The sequence below is a fragment of the Nipponia nippon genome, unplaced genomic scaffold (assembly GCF_047370975.1).
Source record: "Nipponia nippon isolate SJK-2023a ecotype South Korea unplaced genomic scaffold, ASM4737097v1 scaffold_4, whole genome shotgun sequence".
Lineage (NCBI taxonomy): Eukaryota > Metazoa > Chordata > Aves > Pelecaniformes > Threskiornithidae > Nipponia > Nipponia nippon.
The window spans coordinates 25,714,127-25,729,251 of NW_028262358.1; the positions used below are offsets into that span (position 1 = coordinate 25,714,127).

General features: G+C 39.6%; 1 protein-coding gene across 2 annotated transcripts in view; it reads left to right on the forward strand.

The window, feature by feature from the left end:
• Positions 1–15,125, forward strand: part of KCNH1 (potassium voltage-gated channel subfamily H member 1) — a 191,255-nt gene that overhangs the window by 52,058 nt on the left and 124,072 nt on the right. For both annotated transcript variants that reach the window (XR_015708723.1, XM_087776469.1), the window contains exon 7: positions 1,430–1,859. Coding sequence is in view for 1 of the 2 variants with exons in the window: in XM_087776469.1 (XP_087632595.1) it covers positions 1,430–1,859 (430 nt within the window). In the remaining variant the exon portion in view is untranslated. The remainder of the gene's footprint in view (positions 1–1,429; positions 1,860–15,125) is intronic.

The window sequence follows — 15,125 nt, forward strand, 5'->3', positions numbered from 1 at the left end:
CTCTGGAAATATCTCTGATTTAAAGGAAAGCTGCTTTTTTAATCTTTTTTTTTTCCCCTTCCTTTTTATTCCCCTCCCCCTGGTTGTGTTAGATCTTGTCCAAATACTTAATAGAAATTGACAGTGTGTTCCCAGGTAACAAATTGCATCTGTCTCCAAAAATGAGTCAATGTAATCATGACAAAGTCATGAAATAAAGGAGAAATACATTGCTGCAGTCCTGGGGAACATGAGTCAATATGCTTTATGTAATTATTTAATAAAACATCTCTTCTAGTGCATTGAACCAGCCTGAGATACTGAAGCAGTTGTATTTACGCAGGAATAAACAAACTTCCAGTAAAAGCTGGTGACCAGAAGTATGCAATTACGCATTTCCAGAAATACTCATTAAACCAGTCTGCTTAAATTTTAATCAGACTTCTATGTATGAAACAGTCTTGATAAGAGGGAGTAGGAAAAAGAAGAAAGGATTTTTATGAAAGGCTAGCCAGATCTTCTAGTGCTCCAAATAGCTTTGATTTTTTTAATTTAACTTCTTGTCCATGGGATTGCAATTCTGTTTAAAAGTTAACAATACAAAATCCTATGTGCTGGCTTAATCTGTTTTATGGGAGCTATATTAGTATCAGCACAGAAATACTACATTGATAACAAAGCTGTCATAAAAAGAATATGATGTGGGGATTAGACAATGAGATATTTGAAATAGTTAAGTTTTGTGTAGTCCATGTAAGAAATGTTGGAGAACTGATTATCAGTGTGTGAATCTTACATGAAAGTAAAGTCATAGGAAATGCACTGTTACGCTGAAAAATTAGAAATCACCAGATACTTCCAGTATTTTTTGACCTTCCTTATTTATCTTTCTGGTATGTCTGAGCTAAATACTGCAAACTGTGTTATATCTGAGACGTGAGAGGAAAGCGTTACCCAGGATCCTAAGGAACTCAGGAATAGCCATAAGAGGTTCATGACTCCAGATGCTGGAGTGAATTCAATAGGTGTCTGGTTATGTTCCTCTCAACATTAGATTTGTATAGTTTAATGGTCAGTGACTTCCACATTTATATTCAGTCAGCCGAAAGTAGCATCAGGATGCGCAGGGATGGTCTACTTGCACAACTGGGCGTGCAATAAATAGCCTGCCATTTGAAGCCTTTACAAACATATGTGTAGACTTATTCAAACTATCTGAAAGGAGAGTTCAGAGAGCAACCCACAAAACGTTAGTGGATGAAGACAAGAGTGCATATATCCATCCCTGAAAAGCGTCACTAACATTTTCATGTTTCACAATCTCTCTTTTCAGGCGTTATCTGATGGCCATCTATTTGTGATGGATTGCCTCGTGCCTCTGGAAACTGCAGTAATGAATATTGTTGCTTTAATATTAAATTCTAATGGTCACTGTGCTTTATTCTTCTAGGGCATCAGTAGCCTCTTCAGTTCACTTAAAGTTGTCAGGCTACTTCGGCTGGGTCGCGTAGCTCGGAAGTTGGACCACTACATTGAATATGGAGCAGCAGTCTTGGTTCTGCTGGTATGCGTGTTTGGTCTTGCAGCACACTGGTTGGCCTGCATTTGGTACAGCATAGGAGACTATGAAGTTATCGATGAGGATACAAACACGATCCGAACTGAGAGCTGGCTCTATCAGCTAGGGATGTCAATAGGAACACCTTACCGCTTTAACACATCAGGCTTTGGAAAATGGGAAGGCGGACCAAGCAAAGATTCGGTCTACATCTCCTCATTGTATTTTACAATGACTAGCCTCACCAGTGTGGGATTTGGGAACATCGCTCCGACTACAGATGGGGAGAAGATCTTTGCTGTTGCTATGATGATGATTGGCTGTAAGTATTAGAGATTCTGTCTCTCACACGCACAATGCCAAATAGCTGTGTGTCATAAACACTGGTATCTTAAGAACATCTGGAATTGTGTCAAATATTATTATGCAGCTTAAAATATTTTTGGTGGCAATATAGTTATTACTTTCTTACCAGTTAGTTTTTAAAATCACAAGTGGGAGTATTGCTGCGATTAGCAAAAATTCAGTCATTTTGGAAGCAATATTCTGCCAATATCCTTTCACTATTCTCTTATAAGTAAAGCCATAAAATGTGTAAAGCCTGAAGTATTCAAAATTAATGCACTAGAATGGGCACAGACAACCTTTGTGCCTCCATTTGGTATGTGGCAAAATCTTTATATGTCCGAGAGCTGTATGTATGGGCCAAGTAACTCGGTGAGTGGGAGGAGGTCCAAGAGTGTCTCGTAAGGGAGAGAGAGCAGTAGCTCTCTAGAGGCCATGAACTCTGCTGTGGGTCGAGCATACAGTCAGATCCTAAAGCAACTGGGATGATACATGCCTTGGGCACCTCTGGCTCACACTTCCTTGTCGCAAGGGATTCATATTGCCAAGCTGTCCAGCTTTTGGCCATGTTGTGTCACTTCAGTGCAGGATTTGCACTCAAAGTGCCTTCAGGGCTACTTGGAGTTAAGAACCATACGGTGGCCACTGTTAAACTAGGTCATGTTTTTCTAGATAAGGGTGGAATTTGAATCAAAATAAGGAAAAAAAAAATCCACTTTGTACATGGAAGAGCATATCATTATATGGAGAAAGAGAGAAGCTTATGTACGGTAATATTACATCTAGATGAGAAAAAAATCGATCCTTGCTAAGCAGAAAATTAAAACCAAATATATAATGAAACTCAATTAGCAGCACGATGCCTGTTACGATAGAAACGTGAAGCTTTGATTCTTATGTGTGTGTCATTTTACAGCAACAACGAAATCACGTACTGAGATTACGTGTGCAGTGTTAAGCAGGCTGAAGGTCAGTGAGAAGTATAAAGACAAGCATTCTTGATCGCATAGGGATTGGGATATTTTAGCTATAAAAATTGTTAATTTTGTTCTTCTAGCTTTTTCCACTACTGAGAGTCCCATCATCCTAATAAAACACCTGCGTAGCAGAAGGGAAATTTATGTAAAACTTGGAGACAATTATGCGGTTTCCTCATGAGAAGGTGCATTAGACAATGTAGCAGTGTAGTACAAAACAGGCTTCCAAACATATTTCCTGATGAAGGTACCTGTTTAATAGGAAATATCCTGACCTTTGGCTTCTTGTTCAGTAGGTTATGCTCATGATACTAGCTAGACAAGAACAGCTAGTATTATTCAGTATTATTATTCAGTACTATGCATACTGAATGAACATAACCTTCATAAAATCAAGAATGTACATGGGGATATTTTGGAGTTGTACCTGCTCCAAACTCTTCATATGAAAATGTGGTGGAAAGAAACTGAATTTGTGTAAGATTAAGGTTGATAGATATCTGCTCTGAATTCTAAAATTAACTTCAATTTCAGCAAGTTGTAAACAATAGTGTTCTCGCAATTTTAAATCTCATGATTGCAATCACATTTGAGGGAAACAATTTTGTTTGTATTTGGACTTCTGGAACCTTACATTTCTAACCCTATAACTGTCCGTGTATCTGAGCACCTTTATCCTGTGAACAACTACTTGGAAGCCATTAGGACTATTTGCAATATGTGTTTGCAGGAATGGCAACTAAGTAATCCAGTCTTTAACTCTCTGCTTTTTGTAGGGTCTTGATGGCTTTTAACACGCTGAAGTTTTGAGCTGTGGTCATTCCTCAGGATGGGAGGAAAAACACTGATTTGTTTAGTTTGCAGCTATTTAGAGCTTAATTCTTGACATAAATTCTTCCACCATAAAATTTTATGTTAAAGTAACAGTATTTTGCCTGTAGAATTAAGCTCTCAAACATTGATCTGAGCTTGAACTAGGGCTATTGTATAAGTATTTTGTCTGATCTGTTGGGAACCTGAAAGGTACATAGCAAATGTACGGGGGGATAGATGTTGGGGAGGAAAAGAAGTTTCCTGGCTAAAGCTTTTGTACGTCACTCAGAAAAATTCATAGTTGTCTCTGGCCAAGTAACATGTTTGTTATAAGCTGAGCTCCTCATATCACAGTTGGTGGCTACATGTTCTTGTTATGGTCCTCATTTTGCAGAGACCAGATCAGAGATTTGCGCGTGGAATCGATAGGGGCTGTGGATGTCCAAGGCATCAGAAATAAGCAATCTCAAATCAGTTCTACTAATGTGTTACTGCCCACTAATAAAAGGAAAGGGTATATGATTTCTCATTTTACTTTGCCATTAACACTGCATTTATTTTAGCACCTATCTAGTGATGCATTCTCAAAAGCTACTGCTGTCTTTCAGTAGCACAGGGAATGCCGTTTTCTTTCCATGAAGGATGCAGAGAGACCCTAATTGTTTGACTGTCTAAAACTCCAACTGAAGATAGGTGGGATTTGCTGAGTCCAACCTCAAACATATCACTCCATTAACTCCTTCCCTGCTAGAGGATAAGTCTTTAAGAACTATGTGAATTTATCTTGATTTTGAAGTGGCTAGGTATAGGCTGGGCAAAAATACATACCTTTATATTTAAATAGTCCAGTGAAATAAGTGAAGTAATTTTACAGCCTTTTCTGTATGAAACGGAAACAACACCATCACTTTTTCTTTGAGGATGTTTTTGTTTTTCTTCAGTTGAGTAAAGACATGTTAACGAGATTGGTTTTGAGATTCCAAAACTGCCACTGTAGTGTAATCAAAAAAAAAAAAAGAGTATTTGAGGACAAATGTATAACAGCCAGCATTAATATTTCAAAGTGATTCCAGAAAAATTTTACTTTAAATAGGCTGGAAATTTTTAATAGGAGGATAATTTTTTCCCCTTGGGCCAATTAACCTCCTGTGAATAAATAGTAAAACTTCCATTAGCTTGATGGGGACAGATTTAGATGAACGGAAAGAAAATGATAACATTTCCTTCTCTTTGTGCGTTTTATGCTCTGCCCTTTTTGAATAGCCATAAGCGCTGTGTCAAAAAAACTAGTGGCTTGTTAAACAATACTGTGGCCAGCTAAGCCCACGGTCACAATTTTATTAGCAAGATCACCTTTGAAATTTTTATCTTCTCTTTATTTGTAAAAGAAACTGAATTTTCTTGAAATGGAGATGGTGGTCAACATGTGTGAAAATGTCTGCCACCCCCGCCTTCCTTCCATGGGCTGTATGTGTAGCTACCCTCCAGAAAGTTAGGGTGCAGGTCCCACTTCAGTGCAGAGTAAGCACTTGCCTCCCACTGGTGGCTGGCCGAGAAACTACAACAGTGTGGTGTTTGCTCGTTCCTGGATCCACCTTAGAGTCACAGCACTGCCTTTGCACCCTCCCTCTGATTTTTGGTGTCAGTGGTCTTTGCTGCATGAGCTATGTCACCATGGTCTGGTAGGGGCACTCAAGGACCGCTTCCCGGGAGTGCAGATGTTAGCATCAAGTGGAAGGAAAGGAAGAATTTAATTTTAGAAGTGTGAGCTCTTCCTACTCAGTGAACTTTAAGAATAACTAAATTATATATATGAACTTAAGAATAAATAAATTTTATGTATATATATATATACACACATATATACATGGCATATGTGTATACATACACAGAGAGACAGCGCATGTATATTATTATGCTTAAAAGAAGAAAAAGAGAGCATTTTTTTAATCCGTTTTTGATATTCTAGAATTATTTTTAATAGAATGAAATTGATTGTGCAAAGTTCTTGTATCTCTGGGGAAGGCTGGACATGGTGTGTGCTACCCTGAGGAGCATTGCCAGGTGGCGCAGTTTTGCAAGGCTTTCTGGTCCTTGTTTCTAGTAAACTTAGTTCTTAGTTTAGTTTTAGTTTACTTGATTTACTGGCTGAGTATCTTGAAGGGTTTCTGGGGAGGAAAGTCGTGAACAGCAGCAATACTTTTTTCTTTGATCTTGGAGTGTTGTCTGTTGAGCTTCTCTGTTTCAGGAGAGGAGTTACTGAGTAAACAAGTGATTTTAAGACATGTATTGCTGTCTTCCCCACTGGCAAACTGACTGAAAGGCTTGTGGTACAGTCAGCACAAGACTATGGTGACATCCAAACAGGACGTTTGTGTCAGAAGGGCTCAGAATATTACAGGTATTTGAAAGTGTAAGCAGTTTGAAACTAGTGTCCTTCCATGTGTGTTTAGTAAACTTATGCGTAGAGAGGTGGAATTAATACTCTGTAATTATGTTCATGTTCTGTAAGACAAAATTTGGTTTTCTCTGCTGCTCAGCCACTGATATATCCCCTTCTGCTCACTGCTTACTCCCTCTGTAAAGCTGATCCTGTGGCAGAAATAAATTTTTTACATTAACTCTTTGTAGGCCCATTGTTGACTGGTAATAGTACTTCGCTATAATGTCAGATAGCTGTTTAAAAAAGTAGGTAAGATCACTTCCATTTTCTTTTTTATTCAGTCTTTCATTTTGGTAAATAATAAATCCAGGTAGCTTTTAATTAAAAATTTAGAGATATGTTAGTGAAGCTATCCTGGACCCGTGGGAATTTTGGCTGAGTTGAGTGCAAATGTTGGCCTAATAAAAAGTTTAAGGTACGTGAGCTTGTAGAAGGAAGGCTGGGTATGTCATGTTAGCAGTGTGTAGACACTGGGAGGGGATGATTGAGGTGAATAAGCTGTGTGTGGGTATTGAGCCTGTGGGGCTGGGTTGGTTGGTTTTACACTTGGTGCAAAGTGTAAGAAAGCATGGCTTGGTCTCAGCAGCCCTGGTCTCTGCTTCGGGGCCACCTTCTGCAGGGAGGTGTTCTTGTCCTCTCAAATGCAATGGCTGCACGCGCTGTCCTCCTGACCTCATCGTGGCAGCAGTTTTCAGGGAGAAAGTGTTTTATGGTTGGTTATTTTGACGTGGCTAGATACAACCCCTAATGAGATTTGCGAGGGACTGCAGCATACTCATCATGTAGCCCTGGGGATGTATGGTCCATTGGTCAGCTCCACCGAAGAGGGATGTGGGTAGGTGAATAATGCTCTTGATTCGTGACCTCAAATAATGCACATCTGTTTGGGAAGAACAAATTATTTAAAAATAGAGATGAAGTACCCAGTGGCTGCTCTTAAGGATTTCTGTTCTGTGGAGGCTTGATGCTTCTGATAAGATACGCAGTTCGTATTACTATGTAGCTGTTTTTCCTGAACATATGGTAAATTATAGTTTTGTAAAGCAAACTGTCTTCACATCTGTCAATGAACTGACCTGCATGCTTTTGCCTCACTTTAGTTATTGAGTGTATGTGTATATATAGAGAGAAGTATGAGTGTGACTATTGGAAGTAAAAGCCATTAACTCCTCAGCTTCATTTTAAATGAATCAAAACATATTTGCTTATCCCTTTTCACAGATGGCCACTAAATTGCTAATTAATAGGGAATATGTCAACAGATAGATCTTTCAGAGAGGCTGATGTTACATAAAACCAGGTTTAAAACCACTGTCTGGGACATATATTTTCCATTTTTAATACTTGAGGAAAAAAAAAAAGCTATTTCAATTTTTAGTTTCTTCCCTGTGGAGACATATGCCTCAAAATAACAGTTCTCGTATATTTTGTTCAGTGAAGCTGTCAGGTTGGGTTGCGTATTGTTTATTTTTCCTAAGCAATAGCAGAAACCCGAGGACTTTCATTTGCAGTTCTCGTATCTGGGCACTGTGTCAGCAATCCCCTTGCTGTGCAGGTGGAGTAGGGATGAGCAGTTCTAAAAATGCTTTGCATTTTCCCCTTTTAACATACCATAATACTGATGGATGCTCGCCTATCTGGATTTTGAGCAACGGAGCAAAATCTATCATTTTGGGAGCCTTTTGTTAGTGTTCTCATTTGCACTGAAAGGTCCCAAGCTTTCGGTGCCTGTTCACACTGAATTCCCCTTGTTAAGTAGGAACTTCCTGGAACTACAGGGCTTGACTCATCCAAAGTATGGAGTTCGCTGAGGAAAAGGCACATGTTTGAATGCTAAACTAAATCATAAATTCCCCTGTGAACACTATAATTAGACCAGATAGTGAGAGGGATCATGGAAAAAGAACAAAAGTAGGAGTTAAAAGGTCAGACGCGAGGACATGCGTGCTCACATACTGTAATAAATTTTCAGCCACTGAATTCATTAATCAAAACAGACCAGAGACCAAAACCACTCATCTTCATTGATCTTGTACAACACAAGCATCATGCAGTCCTGTAGCACTTCAGCTGTTGTCTCTGATTAAGTAGACACAGATCCCAGGAGCGTGGAATAGCTGTCTCAGCTTTGTTCAGCTTTGTCTGTGAACAGCTTCTTTCTCATCAGACATAAAAACAGGAATGAGGATAACATTAAGTAAATTTGAAAACATAATTAGGTAGTTTTGTTTACAGCACTCTTGCTGAAAGGAACAGAAATCTGCCCTAGTAATGTGAACATCTCTCTGAACTATAAGAAAATCTTGGTGGCTGGTATCATGACACGTGGGTCAGTGTTGCTCCTTCACAGGGGAGCAGAGAGCTTTGGTGACCCCCAGCAGGGTAGGAAGTGTTCAGAGGCTCTCGTGAACGAGAACTGATGGAAACTAGACTGTTGTTATCAAAACACCTGAACAAGATACAGATGCATTGCAGCATCATGTTTGACGATGTTCCTGAGGCGTGATTTTTCCCCTCATAATGCAGTTTATCAGTGGTTAGAGCCAATGGATGTGGCCATGCTGTGTGGGTACTTACCAAACATGTATCTAACTGAAGAGAAGCATGTGTACCCCTAGTACCCCTTTTAGGGGATGGGGGGCAGGGGCATGTTGAAATTGGTTTTGCTGGAAGTTGGTGGCCTGAAACTGAGGGCCAGCCATGTGCCAAGTGGCAACTAGGTTTGCTGAGGATATCACTCAGGGGCTGAGCACAAAGGCCTATAAGACTTGAAACCCAAAGCAACTTTTTCTGTATTCATGGTTATTGCAAGTGTGATGTTTTGATTTGGGGACATGCTGGGAAAGGAAAAAGAAACCTTGCCTTGCAGAAGTGGTCTCTTGGATACCTGCTCTTTGTCACTAACCCTGGCAAGATGACAGAAATCTCTTAGATGCCACAGACTTCTTGCTAGCCCCTGAGGTTGCAGTTGGCATGCATTCCATATGGCTGATAATTTTGCACTGCTTTTCATTCTCATCTATCTTAGCCACGAGCAACACTACTCAAGCCAGTAATTCCTAATTTAAAGGCCTGGATTTTTTTTCTATTTTTATTTCTTTTTAATAAGTAGGGACAGTCTTTCCAGATCTATTCCTTCACTCCTCTCTGCTGTGCTTTATTACTTCTTGTTTGAAGCTAGTCATGATATTTGAAGAGCAGTGTGTTATTGCTATAATTGTTAAGCAACTGTTTGGGATTTCTGAGTGTTATTTTGCTTGGATGCTTTCTCTATTGGCATGAACCACCAGAAGTGTTGTGGATATATTTCTCAGCTACACCAAGTTTCAGCAAAGAGGTAGGGCCAGCAAAAATCTGGATAGAGTTTCTCTGAAGGCTGGAAGGAGGGTATGGCTATTAGGGCAGGATTTGGTCTGGTTATCTCTAAATGTGAAAATACCTTGATTTTTCTTCTTAAGAGTAAAAACCAACCAAACAAAAAAAAAAGCCTCCAAAAAACAACTACTCCTTCCCCTGCCAAAAAAACCCCCGAAGTCATTGTGATTAAAAAAAAAAATGGATAGACAACATTGTTTTAGGCTTTTTGGCTACATAAACAACCCTTCAAACAGTTGAGTCCTGAGGGATGCAGTTTTCAGTGAAGTGCATCAGTATCTCTCATCAGTAAGCACTGGACTGCACCAGGTCACGGTGGCATTTTCAGACCCACCGATGAGCCAGAGTGTCTGGCCCGTACAGAGTTATATCATTGATATTCAGTACAGACAGGGCATGCTGGAGGGATGCGGTCAGTGCTGACAGACTTCACAACATAGCAAGCTCCAAACCCTGAACTGTAACTCTTAAAAGTTGCCTCCTCTTTGGATAAGGACGTCCAAGGCCTGCAGATTTTTTAAGGATTGCTTCTACTGAAACATAAAACACTGGTGTTAAAGCCAGCAAAAGGGCAGGCTTTAGGTGACACATGTAAATAGCAAACTCCTACAAAAATCATCGTCTCCAGGCTAAGATGGACTGGAAGGTTTTTTCAGGTTCACAACACCAGTGCTAATGCTGAAATAAATCTGTCTGAGCTAACAACCATGGCTATGTGAGGAGTGTGCCATTCATATGGGGTTAGTCATCTCCTCACCACAACACACTTCAAAGCAATATTTATAGAAGAAATAAATTGGGTTTGGGGAGTATGTTAATGTGGTAGTACTTTGTTTCCTGGCCTGCTTTGGGGAAATATAAACTAACTCTGAGATGTTACTTCTTACTATGCAAAAGTGAGTAAGCAAGATTCTTTTTCTTGTTATTTAAAGTGTATATGACCAGATTAAAGCTATAAGAAATTATTGCTATTAAATTTCCTGCAAAATGCCATTTGCAAATGGCAAGGGTAAATTGCCCATGTACTTTTGGTTGTGAGGGAAAAAAGATGATAAAAATTCCAGAGCTATATCATGTGTATATGCCTGATGAATGGCCCCGTGATGTGTCATCTTGCCTTAATGACTTTAAAAATTTCAGGCTGTACTTCAGCCTAATGGGTCTAGGGAATGGCCCTACCTCAGAATATACTAGAACTTAATTGCTAGAACAGTGCCAGGAAATTTTACTCCAAATCACTGTCAGATCATGTAAATCCACTCAGGATAATTTTTGAAGTGAGATTTCTGTGAAAATTTTTAATTCTCAAGGTTCTTACAATCTGTTGTCTCCTGCAGAGCTTAACCTTGCTCTCCAAGACGCTGGACAACTTTTTGAAAGGACTGTAAATGCAATGGAGAAAAAATAGTTCAGTTTGACAGGAGAGAAGATGAGAGCTGTAAAGTGTTAATGGCTTGGTTTTTTTGGGCATGTGGGGGAGAGCTCACACTACAGTAATGTTATAGATAATTGCCTTTTTTCTCTTTGTTGCAAAGTGTTTCTAAATTTTTACCTTGAATTATTTAATAGCAATGAAGAGGATAAGGAAAATAAATAGGTATTCCAGCTGTGGGTGTCTCTCTTTTTCACCTGATCTCTTCCATATCACATGATTATTAGTGCAGAATTTTGCTTTCTTTAGGCCGTTTCTAAGATTTCTTCCTATAAGTAGATTTAAAACACTGAAATGTGCTGGCGCTTTCCAACTTTCATCAGCATGTGCAACCAACTCGTTTTGAATTCTGAAGGAACACCATTAACTGAAGTTAATGTTTGAGAAGGAAGTGCCTGATGCATCCAGAACATGGACTGAAAGGGCATAGGAGCATAAAAGGAAAAAGGAATATTTCAGGCAGGTGAATCAGGGGGTAATAGATGACTGTTTTGCTCCCTATGAAAAAAAACCTTCAAGAATCTGCAAGAGACATTATGTTTTGATATACAGTACAGCAATCGCAGGGGTTCAGTTGATAATTTTGTTCTTAAATTACTGAGGCACACAAGTTTAATCTAGAAGGGCATGAATTGTCTTTTTGGAATTTTATTCTGGATTTCCACCTGTGAAATTGGCTAAATACCTAAAGTGCACAAAAAGTGTGACAGATTTTTCTTTCTCTTTGCAGTCCTGGGAGGCCTTTCCCTAAGCAGCAACTCTATGTGAAGGATAGAAATCTTGGACAAGGATTTGGTTTTACATGAGAATAATATGTATTTCAAAGTCCATTTTGGTCTAAGAAAAGTCCAGCTAGATAGGTGTGGGAAAAAATAGCAAAATAGCACATCCAGTCATATGACACATCGTGCCACTCATCATCTAATATGTGGAATATGACAGAAGATCTGAAGCATCTTCTAAGCACCTTTCACTTCTGTATTGGCTTCAAAAAGGATATAGTTATTTTACTGTCTAATTGCTACCGGACTCAGACAGACCTGCTGTAGGTTACAAAATGTGGTAGAAACAGCTTACCTAGCTGTAATATATAAGTGGTTTAATGGATCATGAGATGTCAGTGTCTCAACCACTCAGGTGAGCTATCTCATATCTCTTGAGAATGAATAAGGATTAGTTATGCTTGCCAGATCAGTGAGTTTTAATGCATTTGGCTGTTTTTATATTTTAAAGAAAGATTTGTCAGTTTATAAAAATGGTAAGTAATGATCTAGAGGATGTAGATGCTGCTGTGGGTCATATGTGGTTTATTTCTTGGAGCTGAGAGCTCTGAAATATTCTAGATCTGAACTTGAGTTGATGTCTGAAGACACATCCTATCATAAGCAGCAGCAGCCCAATGCAAGACATTCTGATCTCCTGAGAAAATATGGAATATATGTGAAAATGTCAGTATCTTTTATCCACAGTACAGCAACTCTTGCTGCAACTGGTGTGAAAAATGTGGAAGGAGACAAGTAACTTTATTAATAGGCCCTCTTGCCTGGAAGGAAAGTAGAAAATTTATTCTTCTAACCAAAGGGTTTTGACAGCCAGTAGGGTCTAAAATCCTAAGTGCCTTATGGTAAAGAATGAAATAGTTGAGGTATTAAAGCCTGACTGTTCTTACTCACGTCAACATGAATTTGGAATGCTTTTTTTTCCTCCTCCTGTGAAATCAAACCAGTAACTGTACCAGTTGGCATGGAAGTAAATTCTTCTGGTCAGATAATAGGCAAACCTTACCCTCTGCTGCCACCATCTCAAAGGCAAAAATGAGTTGCTTGGTAAGTGCGGGTGAGTGTGATGATTCATGGTCATGGTTTGGTAGTTCTTTAATGTTAATGGAAAGATCCTGAGGGATTTTCACTACAAAATAAGAGGGAGCTGGAGATTGGTAACATCTTCCAAGTGTTCAAAGGCCAAATTGAAGGAGAGAAAATTGGACTTAAGATAAAGAATTAATTTCTGTCTTTGAAATTGAACTTGAATGAGTTTTTTTTGTGAGTTATTTTCTGATAAGATTAAGATTTACTACAAAAGCATGGAAAATAACGCCTGGGTTTTTGGATCATCCTGGTCCACGAAGACCTTGAACAGTCTCAGAGCTCCTAGGCAGTTCATTGAGTGAATTCTGAAAACCATAAGCTTATTTATTACAGTTGTATCACTTATCAACAGTTTGTACTTTTAGTACAGCTTTTGTAAAATATGAAGCAGGACACTTGCTCCAATTTTGAACCAACCCTATCTTAATTTCCCCTTCTCAAAATTTTTCACCCCTTTGATACTCAGAGGGCAGATGAGTGGAATTCTGCCTTCTAATTGTCAGGTCTGCTGTGGCACTGTGTGTGTGCGGTCCTGCACAGAGTGCGTCCTTTTGCATCAAACACACAGGTTTGGCAATGATTTTGTGTTGTTGGAAATAACCCAGTATCCACTGAGAATAGTTCATAGAAGTGCACCTCAAATCTCATGTGGCCATTCTCCTATTTCCAGTTCTCTTTCCTATAATGGACCACCAGTTCCTTCCTCCTACTTTTCTCTCACTTCCCTGCATAAACCTTCATTTCTGGGCCTGTCACTGCTCTGAGGTTTGCCATCCCACGCTAGCAGCTTCATCCTGGGATTTTTTTTTTTTTTTTTTTTTGTCACAGAGAGAATTTCATAAGAAACAAGGAACTGGAAAAGATACTCAACTTGCCTTGTTCTGCCCCTTTGCTTTTGGAGAGGGAAGTTATTATAAGCTGTAATTCCTTGAGCTTCTTGTTCCTTACACATTTGTAGGACTTTAAGCTTCTCATTCAGTTTGGTGCATTTAAATGCAGAGGGTGGGGAAAGAAAGGTGATTCCTGTATTGCAAAGATGCAAATAGGCTTTGATTTCTTGATTCCCTTTTCATTGCCTTTTGTTTTGAATGCTTTTGATTCTACTTATTCTTTCTTCATAAAAGCCTTCCTTCACATGACTGGGAAAATTATAAAATCAATTTTATCAGGAACTAAGTATGCCAAAACTAAAATTTCCAGGAATTAGCTTTCTCACACTCCTTGCAAATAAGTTGACTGCAGGTGAATAATGAGGTAACAGCAACAGAATGTATGAGGTGAAAATGAGCATTTTGTGCAAGGGAGCCTTATTCCACATAAAGTTAGCAACCTTCTGTGAAAATCAGAAAGGAATTACCAAACAGGCAAATCACTTGGAGCAAATCACTGTGTCATGTAGGTGCCACACTGACTGTGGGCAGGTAAAAGGTGGAGAAGACCTAGCTATATGCCACTTTTGGCTTATTATGCTGTTCTGATCTGCTCAGACAGAGAAAATAATGTCTAATACTGTTTTAAACCTTCACGTATATAATAAACTTAAGTGACAGGAAGCTGTGCGAGAAGCATCTTAACTTGAGCTTGGAGTTCTGCTAAAATGCAAATAGGTGTTATTGCAGATACCCACTACAATGACATCTGTGTTGGTCTACCTACTAGTCATGACCCATAAATTCTTGACTGGCTCCTGAACCATCCCCACGCAGGGCTCCATGCATCCAGCTGCTCTCTAAAATCAAGGGCAAGTCCCCTTCCTCGCCCTTCCAGCTCGCCCTTCTTGAAGGGATGTATCCATCCATTGCAGGGCTTCAGTTGTGTGAACCATCCCACCATGTCTCCATGATCCCAATGAGGCCATCTCCCTGTAACTGTACATAGTCTTTCTAGCTCCTCCTGTTTGTTCCCCATGCTGCCTGCATTGGCGTAGGTGTTTCTGAGAGGCACCTCAGCATGCTGAGTCCCCAGTACAGGCTGGGAATGGCACTGGAATATGCTATCTGACCATGGGGGGAGCTTTCTGGAAAAAACAGGAAAAGGGGAGAGGCAGGTGGGTCAGATTTTTTTTTTTTTTTTTTTCTTGCTGGTATAAGAGAAGACAGCACACTCCCTGTGAAAACTAGAATAGACAAATCAATCAAAGCTTCTCCGCTTGTGTTTAGAAGTACGGGAACAGCAGTACCGGCAAGGCAGAGATCTGTATGAGCCTGCCAAGCATCTCCTGGGGTATGACTTGAAGCTGCCAAGTGGATGGATGCTCCTGTTTTCCAGTGATGGCATCAGACGGTTGTCCTTTCAGGGCAGTACAGCTGACCATCTGCTTTTTGGGCTCCTGTTG